General features: G+C 47.0%; 1 protein-coding gene across 4 annotated transcripts in view; it reads left to right on the forward strand.

The window, feature by feature from the left end:
• The window catches only part of EVC2 (EvC ciliary complex subunit 2), a 155,069-nt gene that overhangs the window by 19,415 nt on the left and 112,068 nt on the right, over positions 1-23,586 (forward strand). For 2 of the 4 annotated variants that reach the window (XM_075930752.2, XM_075930753.2), the window contains exons 5-7: positions 9,063-9,240; positions 11,311-11,420; positions 19,832-19,891. In XM_075930752.2, the coding sequence (XP_075786867.2) occupies positions 9,063-9,240; positions 11,311-11,420; positions 19,832-19,891 (348 nt within the window). The remainder of the gene's footprint in view (positions 1-9,062; positions 9,241-11,310; positions 11,421-19,831; positions 19,892-23,586) is intronic. The other 2 variants (XM_075930754.2, XM_075930755.2) reach the window with 1 other exon arrangement.

Genomic DNA, 23,586 nt, shown 5'->3' on the forward strand with positions numbered 1-23,586 from the left:
AGTCATGCTTCAAGTCAAGCTTGGATTCAGCCTTTCAAATGTGTACAAGCACTGGGAATTTAGCAGCTGATTTGAAAATACTGATCTGGTGAACTTAACTAGATTATATGCATAGACTGGAAAGTAGGAAAAAGAGAATACATACGCTTTACATTGCAGACCCTATGTTATCAAACTGGCCATAGATCGTAATTAACAGAACTGAATATTGATCATTTCAGTTACATGAAGTGGTGAGACAAAACCACCCATTTCAGAAAGCTTAATATAGCAGATTCACTGTTCCTTTATTGTAATAAGATCTCAGAGAGATGGAGTTCTGAAGTACTTGCATATTTGGTTCTTTTTGCTATTCATTAAAAGTTTCATTAGAAATGGCAAAGTCTTGCTGTACAAAATCAGAGCTAGTCTGCTCCAGATGGTAGGATTATCAGGAAATAATCTTTTCAGTGCTGCCAGTTGTAAAATTTTTTAAGTGCAATTATGTGTGAATTGTCTTCCACCTTTGGATCAAATTCATGTTCTATTTTAATTTGCTAATCTTGCCGATTTATTTCAATCCCAGTACATCAGAATAGGCATTTTCCTCCAACACCTGGCTGGCCATATGGCAGCCTCTAGTAATTTAAATGGAAAAGTGAGATCTATTTTGTTCCCTGATCTCATGAATGGTTCTGAGGCATTTCCTTTGCGAAACCAGGAGGGAAATTATATGTATTTACTCATTCAGGGAAATTATATGTATTTATTCATTCCTCAGGCAGATAATGCTATGAAACCCGGGTGTAAAGATGACTCACATATAATGGGCCTGGTTCCTCTATTTGTACATTAGAGGTGAGGGGGGAATAAAAGCCCCCTTTTATCAATGTGGCCCAGAAACTGTGCCATTCAACAAATGATGAGAACATCAGTTTCAGTGCTTTACAGGTGCAGTAATCTTAGTCAGGGCCCTAGTAAATCTTTATAAACAGAAGCAAGTTATACTTTAATTATTTTTTTGTGAATGATATCTCTCACTGTGACCTGAATTGCCATGTCTTTCAAATCAAATGTATGGAAATTCTTCCTAGAGTTCTTCCACACTTTCTCCAACATAAGATTCTGTCTGCAAGGCCCTGATCCTTCTTCCTTCCTTCCTTGCTTTCCCCTGATGGTTTCCTCTCCCGTCCTCCTCTTCTCCCATTGTTGCTTCTTCATCCCAATCTCCTGAGTACTAGTCCAAGGGCTGATAGCGGTTACCGATTACCTTTTAGAAACAGAACAAAAACCCCAAGGAGCTGTACTTGCTCAAGTGTCTCTGTGAGACCTTGCAGCAGAAGCAACCCAACAGCATCAGGGTCTGTTGTTGGAACAAGAGCTGAGGGCTACAAATGAATGGGGATTAGGATAGTTGTTTAAGGGAGATGGTGGCCTCAGGGCATGTATTCCCTGTGATAGCTGCAGCAGTAAGGACTCACCTCAATGGAGGTGAGGAATAAACATTTTTCCTCTCCTATATCATCTTTTATAGCATTTTCTGTAGGGCAGGTGTTTGGAACGTCAGGCCCAGGGGCCAGATGTGGCCCGTGGCTTACCCGGTTCCAGCCTTCAAGGCTCAAGCCCCCTCCCCCAGCATTGGGGAGCCTGAGTTGGTGCACAAACCCCTCCTCCCCCGCCTCCTGCTACCCCACCGTGGGGCTGAAGAACATAAAATCTACTAGGCCAGGGCTGGGCAATAATTTTTGATGGGGGGGTTGCTCTAAGATATTTGAAAGTGGTCGAGGGCCGCACTCTTTCATGGTATTAATGGAGAAGGTATGGGGTCTGGGATGGAGGTTAGGTGCAGAAGGGAGCTTGGGATTGGGGTGCAGGAGGAAGAATGCAGTCTGGGAGGGAGTTTGGATAAGGGAGGCAGTTGTGATAGGGCAGGGAACTGAGGTGCAGGGCTTTGGGATGTGACCTAGGGTATGAGGGGATTGTGATCTTGGGCTGGAGATTGGGATGCCAGATCTGGGAGGGGGTATGGGAACATGTGGAGTAGTGGGGCAGGAGGGGGCAGAGGGATGGGAAGGGATGTCAGAGGCAGTTTCTGGCAAGGAGACTTACAAGCCAGCAGCCAAACCAGCCTTCCTGCTTGCTTGCAGAATTAAAATCTTTCAGAGCTTAAAATGTTTCTGCCTACTCGGTCATGTGCTTGAATGAGTGACTGAGCAGTAGGATTGTGCTTCGTGGCTGCCTGTTATTCAAACAGGCAGCTCCCATTGGCCAGCTTCTGTCCAGAAACTGGCCAATGGGATTGTGATGGGGGTGAGAGTAGCATCTGAATCTTCCTCCCTCCCCTCTGGACTCATAAAGAGAAAACGCCCCACAGCCGCATTTCTGAGCGGCGTGTGGGGCTGTGGGAAAAGCAGGGGAGTTTGTCTCGGACTCCCCATTGACTCATGGGCCGGATCCAGTGGCTTAGCTGGGTGGATGCGGCCTGTGGGCCATATTTTGCCCAGGCCTGTACTAGGCTATGGTGTGTGAGGGGAATGTGAGGAAGAGTATCTTTCTATGGGGACCACATCAGTGAGGGGTTTTGTTTTGTTTTGGTTTTAGTTTCTCACTTGTGCGGTCCCCAACTGATTGTTCCGTGGATCAGCGGCCCGCGACCCAAAAATGGTTTCCCACCCCTGCTCTAGGGCTTGTCAGTAAGAGTATGTCTACACTACAGCATTAATTCGAACTAACTTAATTTGAATTAGTGCATCTAGATCTAAAAACTAATTCGAATTAGCATTTTGCTAATTTGAAATAGCATGTCCACATTGAGTGGATCTTGAACCGAAGTTAAGGCTAGGTGGAACCAGTGCCGGCAGGGCATCAGGTTAGGACTTAGAGTGTGGAGCTGCTGCCTCAGGCTAGCTGAGGGCTGTGCTTAAAGGGACCCGACCCCCACCCCAGACAGACAGTTCTCAGGGTTTCCCGCTTGCTTGTCTACCACGATGAGGGACAGCAAAGCAGTCCTGACTTGAAGTGCCCTGAGTGCCCACACTCGGCACATCACAGCACTCGGCCATCAGCCCGGCTGCACTTGCCACAGGCTTCCATCCGGGGCAGGGGAGTGTCAGTCAAGGTCTGTCAGGATCCAGGAGTCCCTGCAGGAAAACTTCTACCCCGAGGAGCCCGCAGAGCCACCCCAGTCCTCCCCATTGGAGGCTTGTGCCCCATTCCTCCCTCACCTCCTTCCACTTACCCTTCCCTAGCCCCCCTTCCTGATGTAAAAAATAAAGGAAACGTGTGTTTAAAAATAGAAACTCTCTTTATTTAACAAAACTGGGGAGGGGGGGATTAACCTCTGGGGAGACTGGGAAAAGGAGGTGGGAGAGGGGAGGTGGAAACCTGAGAGGAGGGAGCTGGAAGGGAAAAGCCAGGGGAAGAAGGAGGAGGGAAAGTATAAAACTATGTTACGCCATATCTTCAGTAGTGTGTACAGATGTGGTCTCCTCACCTCAGAAAAGATATTTTGGCCTTGGAAAGTGTTCAGAAAAGGGCAACTACAATGATTAGGGGTTTGGAACAGGTCCTATAGGAAGAGAGGCTACAGACACCGGGACTTTTCAGCTTAGAAAAGAGGAGATTGAGGGGGAATATGATAGAGGTCTATAAAATCATGAGTGTTGTGGAGAGGGTGAATAAAGAAAAGTTCTTCATTATTTCCCATAATAGAAGGACTAGAGGACACCAAATGAAATTAATGGGTAGCAGGCTTAAAACTAACAAAAGAAAGTTCTTCTTACCCCTCGCATAGTCAACCTGTGGAACTCCTTGCCACAGGAGGCTGTGAAGGCTAGAACTATAACAGAGTTTAAATAGAAGTTATATAAATTCATGGAGGTTGGGTCCATGGAGTGGTATTAGTCAGGGGGTAGGAATGGTGTCCCTGGCCTCTGTTTGTGGAAGGCTGGAGATGGATGGCAGGAGACAAATCGCTTGATCATTGTCTTCGGTCCACCCTCTCTGGGGCACCTGGTGTTTGCCGCTGTTGGCAGACAGCCTACTGGGCTAGATGGACCTTTGGTCTGACCCAGTATGGCCGTTCTTATGTTCTAAGCTCAGGGCTCAGGGTTGGGGGTCTCACTGGACCAACTTGATTTTCATGCAAACCTGCTCCTGGGTTCGCATATGGCCTTTGGTGGCCAGGCTGGCAGCTATCCTGCCCTAGACGGCCGCATTCCTGTGCCTAGTGCGAGGTTGTGGACGTTGGAGGCCTCCTCCCAAACCTCGATGAGGTCCACAATCTCCGCACTATACCAGGCGGGCGCCTGCCTCTTGCGGCCCCGGGCAGGCTCCTGGGAGCCGCCAGCCTGGTCCTGGGAAGAGGCGGAGGACTGGGTGGCAGTTGGTGGCTGGCTCATGCCGTGCCAGATGCAGGGTCTGCTGGCTGGGTGCTGGCAGGCTTGCAAATGGCATGGGCACTGTAGCCAGACCGTGCCCCTTTAAGGGCTCCGGGGCCGGGAGAGGGGCAGAAAAGTTTCCCTGGTTTGGCCCAGAATGGCCACCAGAGCAACCTGGAAAGGGCTAGCCTCCAACTAGTTCGAATTAAGTGGCTACACAGCCCTTAATTCGAACTACTTAATTCGAACTAGGCGTTAGTCCTTGTAGAATGAGGTTTACCTAGTTCGAATTAAGCGCTCCGCTAGTTCGAATTAAGTTCGAACTAGCGGTTTCTATGTGTAGACGCTATGAAAGTTAATTTGCACTAACAGCTGTTAGTTCGAATTAACTTTGTAGTGTAGACATACCCTAAAATATCTAAGTTCTCCTATAACTCCCAACTACTCTCCAACTTTGATTAGGTTCTTTCTAATCAGAAGTGAGGAGGCAGGAATTCCAATGTAGCTATTATAGTGTTCAGAAATGTGCAGATGTATCCAAAGACATCATCCTTTGGCCACCTGAAGAGAATAGCAGTCGGAGGCAGGAGCTGTTGTGAAAGTGGTAGGGAGTCACTAGGCCCAAACACTGAATTAAGAACTTTATTAGGATGTGGAAGATAAGATTGTTCTTTAAAACGACTCTCTCTTTCCTCTTCACTTTTAGAGAATATGGGAGGAATTAAGTGGGGGCGGGGGATAGGGAGAAACTACAGGCTGGAAGAGAGATACTTTCTCCTTTTCCCTCAACTTACTCTTTTGTCTGTGTCTAGGGTTACCATAACTGGATAGGACAGTCCCAAAATGTTCAAGTCCTAGCCCAGGCTGAATGATTCTGGGACACCATTTGTCCCAGATTCCCTGCAGCACCACGCTGTACCTGACTGAGGCTGAGGACTGGTGCCAGCCTCTTCCTGGTGGTGGTAGTAGGGTTGCCAGGTGTGCGGTATTCAACCAGACAGTCTGTTTTTGGGGCTCTCTGTCCGGTAAAAAAATTGAGAAAATACTGGACATATTCAATGTCCGGCATTTTCTGGTTTTCCGGCAGAGCACACGACAGGAGCCTGGCAGGGGCTGGAGGAGTGGCTGGGAGCCTCTGGTTGCATCCGACGTAGGAGTGATGCTTTGGGAAGGAGGAGCAGTCTTGTCTGTGCTCCTGAGAGCTGTTTAAGCGCATTGTGGAGCTGTAGCCGGACTCGCTCGTGTTTCGCTGGGACCTTGCGAGGGACGGCAGCACCCTGGGGGTATGTCTACACTACCCTCCTAGTTCGAACTAGGAGGGTAATGTATGCATACCGCACTTGCTAATGAAGCCCGGGATTTGAATTTCCCGGGCTTCATTAGCATAAGCGGGGAGCCGCCATTTTTAAATCCCCGCTGCTTCGAACCCCGTGTAGCGCGGCTACACGGGGCTCGAACTAGGTAGTTCGGACTAGGGTCCTATTCCGAACTACCGTTATTCCTCGTAAAACGAGGAGTACCGGTAGTTCGGAATAGGCACCCTAGTCCGAACTACCTAGTTCGAGCCCCGTGTAGCCGCGCTACACGGGGTTCGAAGCAGCGGGGATTTAAAAATGGCGGCTCCCCGCTTATGCTAATGAAGCCCGGGAAATTCAAATCCCGGGCTTCATTAGCAAGTGCGGTATGCATACATTACCCTCCTAGTTCGAACTAGGAGGGTAGTGTAGACATACCCTGGGTTCTGCAAGTGCCCAGGTCAGTCCCGCTCCCCACTGGCCAATTCTCTCCCCTCCTGCTTCCCCCCTGGCCAGCCCCGCTCCCTCTGACCACCTCCCGGTCAGCCCTGCTTCCTGCTGGCCGGTTCTCTTCCCCCACACTTTCCCCCAGCCAGCCCCGCTCCCCCTGCCCCCTCCCGACCAGCCTCGCTCCCCCCAACACCCTCCCAGTAAGCCCTGCTTTCTGCTGGCGGGTTCTCCTCCTCCCGATCTCCCCCAGCCAGCCCTGCTGCCCCGAACTCCCCTCTCCCCCCCCACCAGCCCTGCTTCCCGCTGGCCACCCCTCGCCCCCGATCTCCCCAGCCAGCCCTGCTCCCCTCCCCGCTGGTCCTTTCTCCCCCTCCCCAATCAATTGTGTCCTGTATTTTTTCTGAAGCTACCTGGTAACCCTAGGGGCTAGGGATGGCTAATTGTCTCACATTTGAAGTTTTATATAAATAAATAAATTCACATTGGGCTAGACTGAGCGAGAGAATGAGAATGACTCTTATCCACATCCCTCTTGTTTGCAATTCCCATTGGCTAGCTTCGGTGGCTTCCCTGCCTAGACAGTGCTGCCTTTTCTGAATCCCATTCTCAGTCACCTGTCTCTCCCCATGCATTGTATAGTATAGGTGCTTAACAAAAGATTTGTGGAGTTGTGTGATTTTCAAGGTGCAGATTATTTAGGTATTGCAACAGCTAAGTCCTTGTGCGGATCTGGGCGAAGACCTGCTCAATAGAGATGGAAGAGTTTTGTGGAAGGTTTGAATCTGTATAAATAAGTGAGAAAAGAGGCTTGGGTTTTAATTAGCGTGTGACAGCTTCTGTCAAGGCTGATACCCCACTCTGGCACGATAAATGCAGAAGTGGGGGCCTGCAAAAATACCCCAAAACCTTATCTTTCCAGGCTTTGGTATAAAACTCCCCCCCCCCCCTCAAAATCCTAAAAAAAACCCTAGATTTTTGGGGATAAAAATCCGCTGCCACCATCAAGGGCTTTTGAACCCCCAAACAGGGGTGGACACTTGAAACCAACCCCAGGGCACCGGAAGCTCTTTTCCCCAAAGAGCTTGAAAAATAAAGAGAAAACATAAACTGCAGTCTGTGGCTGCTATCCTCTAGTCAGATGCAGGCAGATCCCACAGACAGATTTCTCAGGACACAGAAATGAACCAATACAAGTTAATAAAAAGAAAGAACTTTGATTATCAAAACAATATTCCTGTTACAAGCATAGTTGGATTGGCTAAATGGTAAGAGCCACCAGTTAATAAACTCATGGGGAATTTTCCCATGAGTTCAAAACTTAACTACAAAAGAGAGGAAAGCCCATTTCTAACAGCACAGACATCAGATCCACAGTCCCACAACAGAAAACAATAAAACCTAATGAATTTATCTAAACTTTACCCTACTTACACATTTTGAAGAGTCTTTTTCTTGTAGACATGTCTTTGGTCTCCCTCAGAGAGCAAAACTGGCCCAGAGACAAAGGAGGGAAAAACCCAAAATGTCCTTTGTCTCAGGTTGAAATCCCTGTCTGCATTTCTATTGGCTGACTGCTACCTGGCTAGGTACAGTTAACCCCTTAGTCCCCAGGCTGCTGGCCATCCCTCATGACCATGACAGCTTCCTTTGAGCCAATGTTGAGTGTTGTAAATGTGGAGTAGATTGCAGGCCACGGAGTATGGAAGGACTCAGCTCACATATGGAAGGAGGAAGAGTTACTGGGGGTCTAGCTGGTGTATCCCAGTGACTAACTAAAGGCCCCAAAGACTTTCCAGTAGGTAGGCTGTGCCCAGCAAGCACAGTGTTTGGGACGAGAGCTGGTTGCAAGGAGGAGTAGCCAAAGGAGAAGCAGTCTTGGAGTTGTACCCTTCAGCAGAAGGAGGGTGGGGGGATTCATATTGTCTGTCAGCCCAACGGCTTGAGACTGACTCTGAACCCCAAAACTCCACTCTGTCTGCACCCAAAAGGTCTTACCTGTGCTAACAAACAGCGCTTGAGATAATCTGGGACCCAGTCCACCCCAAAGGGAGAGTTGTCTGCTTTCCAACAAGGAAGACCAGTGCTTCTCATTGAGTCCCAACTCTACTAAACCTTGTAGTGTCTGTGGGAAAACCTTCAACACCTTTTTTATTTCTTTTACTGTAGTTTATTTAGGCCTTGGTTGCTTAGTTTTCTTAGGGCTTGGCTGGTATCGGTTGGTTACTCATTTGATATCCTTGATTTCATTACATGTGTCCATTCCCTTATTTCAATGTAACTCAATTGAATTTAACAAAAATGTCAATTATTCTAAGAAATTATAACATCTTACAGGTCATAGCTATTGTCCATTAATTTATGCACCTGGGCACTAGGTGGAGGCAGTTAGTACCAAGAACCCAGGACCTATTGTTCCTAAGAGGGGTTAGCAAGCCCATAAGAAGGGAGGAATAAGGATCTGCATAACCCTTGCACCCAGGCATTCCCCAAAAGGGGGCTAATTAGGAGCTCAAGCTGCATCAAGAGAATGAAATGATAGCACATATGACATGCATTAAGGGGCCTCTCTTCATGCTGCCAAAGCTGAGCATTATGATTTTCCAGAACGTGATTAGAATGTTGCATTCCAGTTCTCCTATATGAGGTCTCTCTGGGATTTTCAGATTCTTGTTTTCAGTCAGTCCTTTCTCTGCATGAGCTGTTATCCTGGATTTCAAACTACAGGTTCTTCTATTGCACTGTCGCCAAGCAACAGCTTGACGTATAGGAGATTAAAATCTCCCTGGGAGTTTGAAATCAAATGGAGTGTGATGTTGTCAGCAGGTCACTCAAAATGCCCTTGAAGAAAAAGCTTTAACACACTCATGCACACACACTCTCAACTAACTAGGCCTAGTAGTTTGCAGCTATGTACTACCACGTAGATCCAAAACAAAACTATTGGCGTTTCTGGTTTTAGGTGACTACTCAACATGATCTTCAAACTGCGTATGTAACACTTCTGATAAATAACACGAACACATCCAGTGTCACAGATCTCATTCTGTTGGACAATATTACTGGCCTCCATGTTCAAGAAACCAGTGGTAATAAGACTACAGATGGATGCCAGATATATAAGAAAGGATTTCTGCAAGGTAACTAATTATGCAATGGCCCTGCTTTTCAATGTGCAAAAACAATTTTTTGTGACCACAATTTTCAAAGTAGGATATTTAATTGATTGTTCTGATTATTTAAGTTTAAACAAAAGCACTCTTTTACAGTTAGTGCATCTTAATTCCAGAAAGGTTTGTATTCTGCTCTGCAACTGTACTATCCTTTTAACTCACAGGTGTTTGTCAGGCAAAATTTATCTCCAAGCTTGGAGCTGTGTCTGATGTCAATGGATGCAGAATTGGACCCTTCAGTTACGTAACACTTAGCTCCTTCAAAATGTAACAAAATACAGAATGTTTCTGTATTATTTTAATTCTAATGAAAAGGTTTTGCTTTTGCTTTTTTAAACAAAACCCTGGATGATCAGTGTCAAAGCAAATCTGATGTGACCAATTCCGTTATCCACACTGAGAGTCATGCAGACAGAAACCAAACAATGTACTTCGTAAAACGTGAAATTAAATGTTTAAAAACTCTCTCAAAATAATCTGAGATGCTGATCCTGCCATTGGGTCTGCTTGGGCATAAGGGGGACACACACACACACACACACACACACACACACACACACACACACACACACACACACACACACACACACACACACACACACACACCACACACACACACACACACACACACACACACACACACACACACCCTTTGTAACTATAAATGAAAACAAAATTTAAGACCTCTCTAGTGTTGGTTTCTACCCCTACTTTAAACTGGATGTGGAGCCCTGTCCTCCTACAGGAAATCTCCTCTTTCTGATTCCCCAGTAGATATCCCCTTCCCCCACTGCGGATATGGGGCACTCCAGCCCAACTGGGCTGGAGCAGCCTCCCACCGGCTGTGAGGCAGGACCAGCTGGAGCAGTCCCCCAACCCACAGCACAGTGTCGCAGGCCCAGCCCTGTCTGAGCAGCCCCTGCCCTCAGCGTGGTGGGTTCTGTCTAGCCTGGCCAGAGCTGCCTGCAGCACAGCAGGTCTGATGCAGGTGCGGGGTTACTCCATCCTGGCTAGGCCCAATGTGCTGCGCCATGGATGGCAAGCTGTTCCAGCCTGACTGCACCTCCTGCGCAGCGGGATCCTGGTTAACAGGTTAAACATAACGTTTAACCAGTTAACTTAGAAATGGGATTTTACATCTTTATTTGAAGTACATCTTCAGAGCTGTTAAATTATGATTACGTTTTAAAAATAAATAAGAAATGATTTCAGAGCTAAAAATCAAATACTTTCCAAATGGGAAAGTAAAATTAATCTACATGGTGCTTTTGCATGGTAGGGGGTTTGTAATTAGAGCTCATTTCTGATAACGGAGGCCTGGTTGGTGGGAGAATTTGTGGAGTTGGGTATTGAAATTGTTGGCATCAAGTTACTGGCTTTCAACACAGAGATGCTCTAGAAAGAATTACCCCTGAAAAAAGAAACTTGACTTGCAGTATTAAATTGGCAAACAAAGCTGGAACAATTGTCTCATCTGGAACAGTTCTGTTAAAGCTGGAAGCTAATTTTACTTTCCATGCCAATGGAAGCTATGTCAGTCATTATGAAGAAATTTACACTAGGATGGCATAACAAGAACAAAGCGTATTTGTTGTGCCTCTTATTCATTGATATGTCAGTCCTATACTGATCTCCAGTGATTGGCACAAAGATTGTGCCTTATGGTACTGAGGATTGCAAGTCGCTTGTGCCGTGGCATCCATGTTCTAAGGGGTAGTGGACTCACAGTTTGGAGTCTACAAATGGAACCTAAAATGTTATTGCGATACTTTATTTATATTAAGCCTGAATTTCAGAAGTGCTGAGCCCCTGCTGCTCCTCTTGTCGTCTAGGGCAGGTCAACACTTCAGAAAATCAAGCACATTAAAAAATGCCAAGGATGTGTAACTAGAGCATAATGAGTTCTACTCCATCTTTTTGTATTTACCAATTTAATAAAGAACATTAAGACATGACTCCTCAGAGGTCATGTTACTCTGGTAGTTGTGATACAATCATCTACATTTAGTTTATACATTGTTTTCTCTCTTGTAACAGTTGGAGAATACTACTCAATCAACTATGTTGCTTTTCTTGCTGCAAAAGAAACCTGGGATGGCCAAGTCTTAACACTGCCAGTTAAACTGACCTTCAGCACTTCATTACCGGTATTTTATTTTCCATTTTATTTTATTCTTTATAATTTATGTACAAACAATATGGGAATAATGGAACCTGTTCTTGTTGGCACTTAGTGATATATGCTTTTATACACTATTCTCTGAGGGTATGTCTACACTACCCCGCTAGTTCGAACTAGCGGGGTAATGTAGGCATACCGCACTTGCAAATGAAGCCCGGGATTTGAATTTCCCGGGCTTCATTTGCATAAGCCGGGCGCCGCCTTTTTTAAATCCCGGCTGGTTCGAACCCCGTGCCGCGCGGCTACACGCTGCACGAACTAGGTAGTTCGAACTAGGCTTCCTAGTTCGAACTACCGTTACTCCTCATTCCACAAGGAGTAACGGTAGTTCGAACTAGGAAGCCTAGTCCGAACTACCTAGTTCGTGCCGCGTGTAGCCGCGCGGCACGGGATTCGAACCAGCCGGGATTTAAAAATGGCGGCGCCCGGTTTATGCAAATGAAGCCCGGGAAATTCAAATCCCGGGCTTCATTTGCAAGTGCGGTATGCCTACATTACCCTCCTAGTTCGAATTAGGAGGGTAGTGTAGACATACCCTGAGTGACTGTGATGAATTTGTAGATACATGAGTATTATACACTTATGATGGGAGGGACTTTTGGCACTGGGCCTCTCAGGTTCAAAAGTTGAAAGAAATTAGAGGTCTGTTATTTCTGTGAGAGCCTATAATTTTCTCCCTACATTCAGGGTCTCTCTCCATTTTATCTCTGCATTCTGAGGGGAAAAAATCATTTTTATCCATGTATTGTTATAATGTAACTTGAATTTGTGAATGTTCTCACTTGAACTCCTTGTCATCTCCTAGGAGTTGAAAGTTGTGCCATATGCTACTGGGAATGTAATTTCCTTGAACTTTATAATATGGTCACAGGTTTACCCTGTGATTTTGGTTTCCTTATTGTGGGTGTTCTTTTCATGCTGTCTTTATACATATGTAGGCAAATGCTGCTGTATACTAAAATCCCCTTTATGTGAAGACTGACTGATGGTCTTAAGAACAATAATTTATGACTACATTCTTTAAATGACTCTCTTCATTCAATATATCACTAATTGGAACATCCATAGTTGAAACGTCAACCATTAATTGATGGGGTTAGGAAATAATTTTCCCTATGAACAGGCTTTTGCAATATTGCCTTTTATGATTTCTTTTGCACCTTGCTCTGAAACACCTAGTACTATCCCCTGTCAGAGAATAGACAGATGACTAAACTGATTTGATAATGCACATTTTTTCTGATCTGAAAATGAGCTGTCTGTGAGCATTTTCCTAAGGCTTGCATGCATGAAAGGAGTGAGGTATCGTGATGCATTAGATCACAGCACCCACAAAATCACTGTGATTCACAAAGCCTGAGTTAGGTGCCCATGCTCCCTACACAATGAATAAGGAGACAAAAGCAGTGTAGGCAGCAATCCACAAATACCAGTATGCTGGGTCAGGTGCTACCTAAGCGAGGCAATGGGAGATACAAGAGGCTTGTGCTCTAAGCCTCAGCACTCTGAGAGAAGTAGGCACCTAAGTCTGGGTTGCAGGAAGGTGCTGATCTCTATCAGCAATTCTCAACTGTGAATCTTCTCCTGGAGTTCGGTACCTATGTATCTGGAGGTGGGGAGTGGGAGAGGGTGGCATAGTCCAGTGATTAGGGGCTCTCACCTGAGATGTGCGAGACCCACAATTCAAAGCCTCTCCACTACCTGAGGGAGAGAAGGGATTTGAACAGGATTTTGTCACCTTTTAGGTGAGTTATGAGGGAGTAACTTCTCTTTTGAATTCCCCCTAACCCAGCCCCACTCCACTCTTGTTTTTTGTGAACTCAGCTGAGGGACCTGATCTGGTAGGTGTGCTTAAAGGGTGCCTACTGGATTGAGACCCACACACAACTCAAGTGGCAAAATGCCTATTATGGTCTGGTTTGTGAATTGCTCTGGGGCAAGATATAGGCCTCTGGCATGTTGGAGAGGACTCAGAAAGAAAAAGGTTGAGTACCCCTGAACTACATAAATTAGGAAGAAAAGTATTCAATGCAGACAGGCAGTTCCTAAAAAGATCTAACAGTAGAGGCTCATCATCAAGTTATTCCAATAGAGCAGTGTTTCCCAATTGGTGCTCCGGGGAACCCTGGGGTTCCGTGAAGCAAAATTAGGGGTTCCGCGAGGAGCTGGCACTTCCCCGCCCCCTCTGAAAGATAAAGAACCGGCTAGCCAGCAGAGGCATGGGCAGCGAGTTGTATGGGCTTGTGGTGCCCATGCTTCACGAATATTGGGAACTGGAGCGGGCCCCAGCCCCCCCACGTGTCCTCCCACCCCAGTCCCAGAGCGTCTCCCCCGTCTTCGTCCCCATCCTGTCCCGTCCCTGCCGTGCACAACCTTCACTGAGCTCCCCCTTGATGGCGGCTGCTGCTGCCCTGCACGGCGTGCTCAAACCGGTAGGCGGGGAGACGCCCAGGCGTGACGTAACACCACGACCCAGGATTTTAAAACTGCTGGGCACTGCGTTGTGCCGTGTGGCTGAGTTGCGGGTTCAGAGTCCGGGGACGGAGTGCAGACTCCAGCCTCACAAAGTAGAAGGCAGAAGGTAGGGGAAGGAGAAGGGCTGGGAGAGGAAAGGGCTTGTGTGGAGGGGGAGCAAAGAGGGGGAAGAGAGGGGAAGGCACCAAAGGGACAGGGTAGAGGAGAGACAAATGCCAGGGGGCCAAGTGCAGACAATGAGGAAAAAGGCAGGAGGGGAGGTGTTTGTGGGAGGGGGACAGGGTGATGATGGGAGGGGAGAGGGTAAGGGCTTTGGGGGCTGGAGGGGGAGGTGCTGGGAGAAGGCTGGAAAGAAGGGGTGGGAATGAGGAAGACCAGGATGGAGCAAGTCATGTGTGAGGGCAAAGGGACATGAGGGGAACGGGGGCAGAGGGTTGTGATGGGGTGGGCATCAGGGAAAAAGGGCAAAGGAGGTAGGGGCAGTGAGGGAAGGGGGAGGCAACAGGAGGGTGCAGGAGTAAGAGATGGTGCAAGTGCCAGGGGATTCTGGTGGTGAAGCAGAAAGGAAGACATCTGCAGGGGAGGTACCACCACCAGAGGAGAGAGATGGGGCAGGTTTGTAGAGGGACGTGTTAGAAGAGGGGATGAGGCGAGGTAGCTCACATGATCAGAGTGGGGCTACAGGAGGAGCGGGCACAGAGAGGAGAGAAGGGCTGGTGGAGGGGGGATAAGTTGCAGGAGGGCTGAGGGCAGTGAGAAGGGCAGGAGTCAGGACAGCAGAGGAGGGTGAGGCGTTGGGAGGCAGCAGGCACCAGGGGAGCTGATGGAACAAGGGGAGGAGACATGGCAGCAGAGGGAAAAGGTAAAGGTTAAAAATATTTATTAATAACTTGGGTGCCACAGTGTCACATCCAAACAAGCCACATGAACTCAGTACTGGTGCACAACACAAAATTCATTTTGCTCATGCGAGGAAACTCTTAGGCTATGTCTACACTGGTGGTTTCTTGCACAAGAACACTTTGCGCAAGAATTCTTGTGCAAGAATACGTCCACACTGCCATGTGCGAGCTGTGCTTTTGCACAAGAGCATATATGGCAGTGTGGACACTCTCTTGCCCGAGAAAATGCCGTTGGCCATTTTAGCCATTGGGCTTTCTTGCGCAAGAAATTCATGTTGCCTGTCTACACTGGCCTCTTGCGCAAGAACAGTTGCACAAAAGGGCTTATTCCTGAGCAGGAGTGTCATAGTTCTTGCGCAAGAAGCCCTGATTTCATACATTAGAACGTCAGTGTACTTGCGCAAGAACACATGGCCAGTGTAGACAGGAAGCAAGTTTTTGCACAAAAGCAGCCACTTTGGCGCAAGATCACGCCAGTGTAGACACAGCCAAGGGAGGGAGGGAGGCAGGGGCAGGGAATCAGTGCTGGCTCAGCATGTCTGCATGGTTTGGGGGAAGATGCAGGGAAATTGAGCAGAGTGGGGAGGTCCGGGGAGCTGGACTGGGCTGGGCATGTGAGGGTGTGTGTGTGGAGCTCAGAGCTCAGTTTGTCTGCAGGAGGAGGGAGGTGCCGGGAACCGGGGCTAGACTAAAGGGGAGGGAGGGGCAGGGAATCGGCTCTTGGCTCAGCAGTTTTGCGGGGCTTGGGGGAGGTGCAGAGAAACGGGGCTCAGCTGTGCTGTGGGGGAGGCATGCAGGGACCCAGTGCAGGGCTCAGCTGGGCTGAGGTGGATGGGGGAGGGCATACGGAACAGACGGGCAGCTCAGCGGGGCTGTGAGGGGCTGCAGGGAACTGGTGCTGCACTCCCTTAGATTGTGGGGGATGGTTTTGGGGGAGGTGCAGGGAACCAGCTGAGGTGAGCAGCACAGTTGGGTTGCAGGGGATAGAGGTGCAAAGAAGCCTGGAGGAGGAGGGGGCAGGGGGAGAACCAGGAGCCCTGAAATGACCTGGTCCAAAAATCCCTGGTCCAAAAATCCCTCATCTGGGACCAATCCGGTCCAGAGGTTGCCAGTTCAGAGAGGTCCAACTCCTACCCAAGTCCCCTCCTTGCACCCTCCCTCGTAGCCAGACACCCTACCCCCAATCTGCTCCCGCTTCCTCCCACTGGCCAGATACCCTACATCCAGCCTGCTTCTGCACCCTACCTACCACCCAGACCTTGCCCCCTTCCACCCCCCACCTCCCTCCCAGATCCTGCATCCCATCCCTATCCCGCTCCTTGGCAGCCCTGCTATCTACCCTAGCACCTAGCACCACGCTGTCCCTGGCCCCAACACCCTGCCTCATACCCCAGGACTCAGCACCACCCTGGGCCTGGCCTCAGCACCCTGCCTCACACCCCAGGACTCAGCACCACCCTGGCTGTGGCCCCGGCCCCAGCATCCACGCTGCTATCCATGCTAGCACCCAGCACAGCACCCTGTTCCTTGTCCCAGCACCCTGCCAGTCACCCTAGTGCCCAGCAGGACCATGTCCCTGACCCCAGCACCCCACCACCTGAGCCAGCATCCTTCCACCCAGCAACACCCTCGCCCAAGCCCCAGCACCCACTTTCACTCTGTCCCCTGCTCCGACCATCACATTTGTGATCACATCAGTGAGGCTTGGGGGTCTTTGGAGGGTTGTTGGGGTTTTTTTGCATCTCACTTGTGTGGCCCCAACAGACTTTTCTGTGGGTCAGTGACCCTTGACTCAAAACAGGTTCCTCACCCCTCTCGTAAATAGAGACAATGCTAAAACTTTTTCAGTTTGACATAATATTTTGTTTAAAAATGAAGCCTGGCCAACAAGCCCCCAATTGGGGCCAAACCTCCATCTCACTGCAGCATCATAACACTCGTGCACCACCTGACCCCAAATCTGAGCCTATCATACACTGGAACCCCCGTCCTGAGCCTCTTATATCCCCAAACTCCTGCATCCCCACATCCTCAGTCTTCCGCCACAACACTCCTGCACCGTCCACACATCACAAATCTGTGTCCTGAGCCCATCATACTCACAGTCTTCTTGCCCTGAGTCCCTCACATATCCAGCCCAAACTCCAGCACCCTCACATCCACAAGGCCATGGCTTGCTCAGCACCCCAACCTTCCACCTGAGCCCAACACTCCCAAGCCTAGAGCCCTCTCCCCGAGCCAACATCCCCTTCTCCTGCATCCAAATTCCCTCCCAGACCTTGTACTTTCACCCCTTCCCACACCCAAATCCCTCATTCCCACCCCACACCTCCTGTCCAAACCTAGTGAGAGTGTATAAGGGCTGGGGATAGCAAGTGATGGAGAGGAGGCAAACAGAGCGGATGAGGCCTCAAGGAAGGGGGTGGGAGGGTCTTGGGGAAGGAATGTGATTTTCATGCATTTGTGGGGATTGTCATGAATTGATGGATTCCTCCCCCCCTCCTTTTTTTTTTTTTTTTTTTTTTGGCTTGACAAATCTAGGGGTTCCTTGAAATTCTGAAAAGGGTTCCTCGGCCAAATAAAATCGGGAAGCACTGCAATAGAGAGAAAAAATAAGAGGAACCACAGGAGGCCAATGTGGCTGCATAAGGAGCATTTTAGCATCTAAATTCCAAAAAGGGGACACACGGGAAATTGAAAGAAGGGCATATCACCAAGGAAGCGTAAATGGGAATAGAGCAAGCTTGTAGGGGCAAAATCAGGGCAGCCAAAGCAAAGAATGAATTACTACAGGCAAGAAATGTTAGTGTTACCAAGAAGAGGTTCTTCAAGTATGTCAGACAAAATAGAAAGATGTGGCTCAATAGAGGTGAGCTGGTAACAAAAGATCATAGGAAGGCAGAGCTTCACAATGAAGGAATTGCCTGAAGAAATCTTAGTGCCTCTGGCAATGTTTACAAACTCATGGATGACAGGAGAGGTTCTGGAAAACTGGAGAGGAGCAAACATAGCGCCATCTTTTAAAAGGGAAAAATGAATCAGGAAATGATAGACCAATCAGGATAACCTTAATACTTGAAAGCTGCTAGAGCAATGTATAAAATGTTCAGTACGTGAGTATTTAGACCAGAAGTCTCAAACTCCCAGCCCATGGGCCGTCCCCACCTGGTGCAGTTGCACAATCTGACTCTGAAATCCTGGCAAGCTAGATGTGGGGAGGAGGGGTGCTGTCTGATCCTGTCCCCCAGACCTTGCTCCCTTCCTCCCCCATTCTCTCTCTCCCATTGTACCCTGTTCCCTGAGGGACTCAGCCTTGGGGATTACCAGGGAGGCCTGGTGTGGAGTGGCAGCAACATTCGGGATCTTCCGCACTCTCTGCTACCCCTACCAATTGATCATTTTGGCCACCAGGTCTTTCTCCCTCTTTCCCTCTCCCCCACCCCGGTAATCCCTGAGGCTGTGTCCCTTGTGGAATGAAGTGCCATGGGGGAAAAGAGAGTGGGGCAATAGTGGGAAGGAGTAAGGTTTGGGCAACAGGAATAGACAGCCCACCTCACCCCAGCCCGCTGGGGCCAGATTGCACAACTGCTCTGGCCAGGGATGGCCCACAGTCTTTGTTTTGAGATCCCTGATCTAGCGGGTAAAGGGATTATCACTAGCAGCTAGCATGGATTTGCTAAGAACAAGTCATGCCAAACTAGCTTGATTTCCTTGTTTGACAGGCGAACTAGTTTGGTGGATGGGGCAATGTGATGGACATAATTTACTTGGACTTAGGCTTTTGGCACAGTCCCACATGACATTCTCATAAGTAAGCTGGATAAATGCATATTCAGTGAAACTACCTTTAGGTGGGTATGTAATTGGCTAAATAACTGTAACAAAGGCTAACTATTAATGGAACTATGGCCGATTGGAAGGAAGTCTCAAGTGAGATTCAACAGGGATCTATTCCCGTGGTTCTCCTTGGCTGGAAACAGCGAATTAGAGCCAATGAGAGCTGCAAGGCTCCATGGCTGCAGAGCCATTAAATAAACAAACTGGAGCAGCCCATTAGCAGCTTTCTCAAAGTGGGTCCACATCCCACTTTGAGAACCACTGATTTAGGCACAACAAATCCTGCATCTTAGTAGGGGGTGAGTCTAGATCAGTGGTCCCCAACGTTGTGTGGCTGCCGGGCACCTGGGGGCAGAGCCACTCACATGCTGGGCACACGGGGGTGGGGCCATGCATGCGCCGCGCATCCGGGGGCGGGACCACCCACGAGCCATGCGCCCGGGGTCGGCACTGCGCATGTGCCGTGTGCCTGGGGCAGGGGCCGGCAACGTACCCCGGGCCGGCACCGTGCATGGGCCATGTGCCCGGGGCCGCCCACGAGCCACGCGCCCCAGGCCGGCACCGCACATGTGCCCTAGGGCCGGGGCTGGGGCCGCCCACGCGCCCCGGTCCGGCCCTACGCATGTGTCGCGCGCCCAGGGGAGGGGCTGCCTATGCGTCCCGCGCCTGGAGCCGGCACCATGCATGTGCCACGTGCCGGGGGCGGGGCCAGCCCAGATGTTTCGGCGGGCACCATGGCGCCCACGGGCACCGCGTTGGGGACCACTGGTCTAGATGATCCTTGGGATCCCTTCTCACCACATGATTCTGTGATTTTACTGATGTCCCTTTAGGAGTTATGCTGCCTTTAGAGTCACCTTAATTCCTGTGAAGATTTTGCAGATAGAAGTTAGTGCTATGAGCAGTGCTGTTAACATCTGAGGGGCCTTTCAATTAGGAGGGGAGTATGCCCCATAGAACAGCTACTTCCTTGCATGTTAACAATAGATAAATATATTGCATTTTTTCTATTAGACTTTTGTAGATATAAATGATCATAATAATTAATGGAAACATTTTCTTCTGAGTAGTGTGTGATGGAAGCATTTGTATAGTAACTGGACAGTCTGCCAGTTTTTAATAGTTTTATAATATTGTGGTACTTTTCTATATCTTTTTCCAGAACAAAACACAGCATAGTTTGACTGCATCATTCACCATAACAGGAAAAGAAAAGACTAAGGTAACAAGATAATTGATTGTATGTAGTTTTTCTAAGGATTCCTCTGTTTACCTATTTTGGATGGTAAAGAAGTGCTTTCTGAGGGCCAAATTTTGATTCCTTTACTTATAAAATAGTCCAGTTGAAGTTAGTTACAGGAATTTTAAGGGATTACTTATGTGAATTAAAGCAATCATAATTAGGCTTGTGGTTGATTTCGCCAATGCTGATTACTGTGAATTGCAAATGAAATTTTTCCTTCCATTACTTAAACAGAGCAGGCAAAAAAGAGGATTATATTTAAGACCAGAATTCTTGTTGTAGAAGCTTTGTGGTTTTACGCTGTATGCAGACCCAGTTTTCCAAATGGAAGCTGTGCCACCTCAGAGAATGGCAGTGAGCATATTTAGGGCATATTTAGGGTTTTTTGTTTCTAGTTCTCATTCCAGGAGGCAAGTATCAGAGGGGTAACCGTGTTAGTCTGAATCTGCAAAAGCGGCGAGGAGTCCTGTGGCACCTTATAGACTAACCGAAGTGTTGGAGCATAAGCTTTCGTGGGCAAAGACCCACTTCGTCAGATGCATGTCAGACTCCTCGCGCTTTTGCAGATTCAGACTAACACGGCTACCCCTCTGATACTTAACACCATGCAAGGCACTGCATTTAGCCGTATGGAGTAGAAATCTATCAACCTCATGAAGAAACTTGCACAAGTACAAACAGATACCATCTTTCTCTCCAAATGCAAACGGATGGACACTCTAGGAGGGTGCAAGTTGTTTTATATCTGCTGAAGAAAAGCACCACACCCTATGCTGATTCAAATATCCGTACAGGAAGACTGGATGGGTAGAAATTCAGCAGAAGAACCCTGGGTTTAATTGCCATTCTATGTTTGACAATAGGTATTTCTGTTCTTTACCAGTGAAATATGTGGCTTCTAATGATCCAAATAAGCCTGTAGAAAAACATTGATTTTAGCAAGAAATGCTGTTTATCTCTCATTTTTCCATTAGAGAACTTTTCACTACATCTATTGTTTCCCTTGCTCGAGTGGCTAGAGTAGTGGGAACACCGATGGCTTGCAGAAAATAGCTTATTTCACCCCCAAACCAACATTGCCGTAGCTGTGTCATTTAATGTCTAGTGGTCATTGATAGACAATTGCAGAGCAAGTAGAAATGGAGAGGAAATATTGTAGACACGTACTGCATAGAAAGCATCAGCATCAGCATTTGTGCAGCGTTTGAGTAAACAGGAACTGGCCTTCCTCTGTGAAGGTGGAATTATGGAAACTTCAAGGAAGGAGAGCAGTGAGAATTAAAAGACAACTGTACAAGTCTGATCCTTTCTATGATTTGGGAGGGGAAGAGAATTACTAGCAAATACTCCATTGGGTTGAATTTCTCAAAGTCAGAGGAACGGCAGTATGTCCAGGTCACTTTCAAAACTGAAATTGTTTTTCTGCCACCAATAAGTGTTGGCTTGACCTTTGAGCTGACTCATGGAATCTGATTTCATATTTTCAAAGTCAAGAAGAGTTTCAGGACAAAGCAAATATTGTATAGTTTCAGAGTGAAAAGCACCTATGTCCCATTTTCAAAAGGGGTTGAAGAACCTAAGGGCTTGTCAGCACTGAGAAACTCAGGAAGGTTAATATAAATTAACAAAGGGTGTGGGTTTAAGGTGGGTTAGTCAAACTGTTTTAAACCCTGTGTGGATGTTCTTACTCTTGTTTAAATTGGCCTTAATTCAGTTTAGTTTAATTCTCAAAGTTTTCAGGATGACATAGGGTGAACTAAGTGTCTTTTAGTTCAATCCCACAGGGTCTACAAAGGCCCATTATAGCACAGCACACTAGTGTATGCTCCAGTTCACACTTCATTGGTTCAAACTGCAGGGTCATGTTGACAAACCCTTAGGCTCCTAAGAGCCCAAGTAACACTCAAAAGTTCTAGACTCTCTGAATATTCCTTGACAATGGAAGCTAAAACAAAAATGGAATAGCTCATTGATTGAGCACCATCTACCCTGCATTCTGAATGAAGCTGGGATCCTGGGCGGAAAATAGTGTTCAACCATTCAATTAAGCACTGTGTAAATAATGCATACAGACAAGGGGACTGAATTAAAGTTGTGCAGTCAACCTTAATTCTGGCATTTCCTAGCTTTTGAGAGCTTGACTTTGAAACTTAAATAATGTTTTCTTAATGTATTTTTTGGTATATAATATAATTTTGGTTGCTTTCAAGGTGATCAGTGTTTTGTCCTATTGGAAACACAAGTTAATAAGATATTTTTCTTCTGCTCATCATTTGTTCACCCTTTTCCATCTCTTTTATACTCACCTAATGCACATTGTAGAAACAGGAGTCAGGAGATGGGCCAAAAACATGATTAGAGGCATAGGAAGACTTCTGTATGTGGAGAAAGTGCACACATTGGAATTGTTTAATACAGAGATAGAAATGACAAATTGGGGCATGATAGATGTAATGAGAATAATGATTGGTATATTGAAAGAAGCAAGGTGTGTAGAATACTAGACCAACTTCTGTTGCTGGAAGAGAAAAGCTTTCAAGCGCCACAGACCTCTTCTTCAGATCATAGAAATAAATCAGTAGCTCTGATTTGCCTTTTCTCATAACACAAGAACAATGGTGTTCAATTAAATTGAAAAGCAAAGAATTTAAAATTAATAATGTGAAATATTTTTCCTGTAGTGCTGGAGATTCAGTGCCAACAAATAAAAGCATAAGAGGGTTTTTTTTTTTAAATAGACATCTAAGCAGATATTAACAGTTATGTTAGAGAGAACTTTAAAAAGATTCTAAGTAGGGGCATTAGTCATTCATTAAATGATAGGATTAAAAACATTCTTTATATGTAGCTTATTAGTTCCCCTAGAGAAGCATCTATTACTGGTCACAAAGTGCTGGACTGCTGGTCTGATTCAGTATTGCAATTCCTGCAGTCTATTACTATAACTTCAAACTTTTTCACTACTTTTTTCCAGCTTTGGCCTAATTCTTAGACCTCCACAAGATCTGCAAAGTGGACGATATTCAAACAACACTGGTTCAGCCATTTTTTTTAGATGTCTATGCACAACATATGTCATTAGAACTTAAGGGGGAAAGTATGTGGCATATTTTGTTTTTTAAAAATGGGTATGTCTGCACAGAACGCTAAACTCTAAATAAGATATGCAATTTGCACTATGCAAATTGTGTCTTATTTTGATTGAATTTTGAAATAGCATATTTTGAAATTTGGCACATCTACACAGAGCCAAATTTCGAAATAACGTACTATTTCTAGAAATCCCTTAACCTGTGGAATGAGGGTTACAGGGATGCTGAAATAGGTCTTGAAATAGCAGACACACTATCTCAAAAGAGCAGGTGTGTTCAAAAGATGAAAGGTACCGGTAGCTATTTTGGGATACTTCCGGTATCCTGAAATAAGCCCACTGTGTAGACGTATCCCTAGAGCTCAAAAAAGGCTGAATGGATTTTTGTTTTCCATACACTATATTTCCCTCTGTGCTGAGACCAAGCATGAAACATTTCAGAAAAAAATAGATTTGCGTGAGAAAATTAGGAGTAATTTTTAAAAGGAGAAGAGGGTTGTAGTTCATCCTTAACAACAGCTGTCACTAATGCTCCTGATTTAGTTTCTTATATGCATGACTGCCCAAATCCATGTGCATGCAA

The sequence above is a fragment of the Pelodiscus sinensis genome, chromosome 4 (genome assembly GCF_052426305.1).
Source record: "Pelodiscus sinensis isolate ZL-2025 chromosome 4, ASM5242630v1, whole genome shotgun sequence".
NCBI classification, from domain to species: domain Eukaryota; kingdom Metazoa; phylum Chordata; order Testudines; family Trionychidae; genus Pelodiscus; species Pelodiscus sinensis.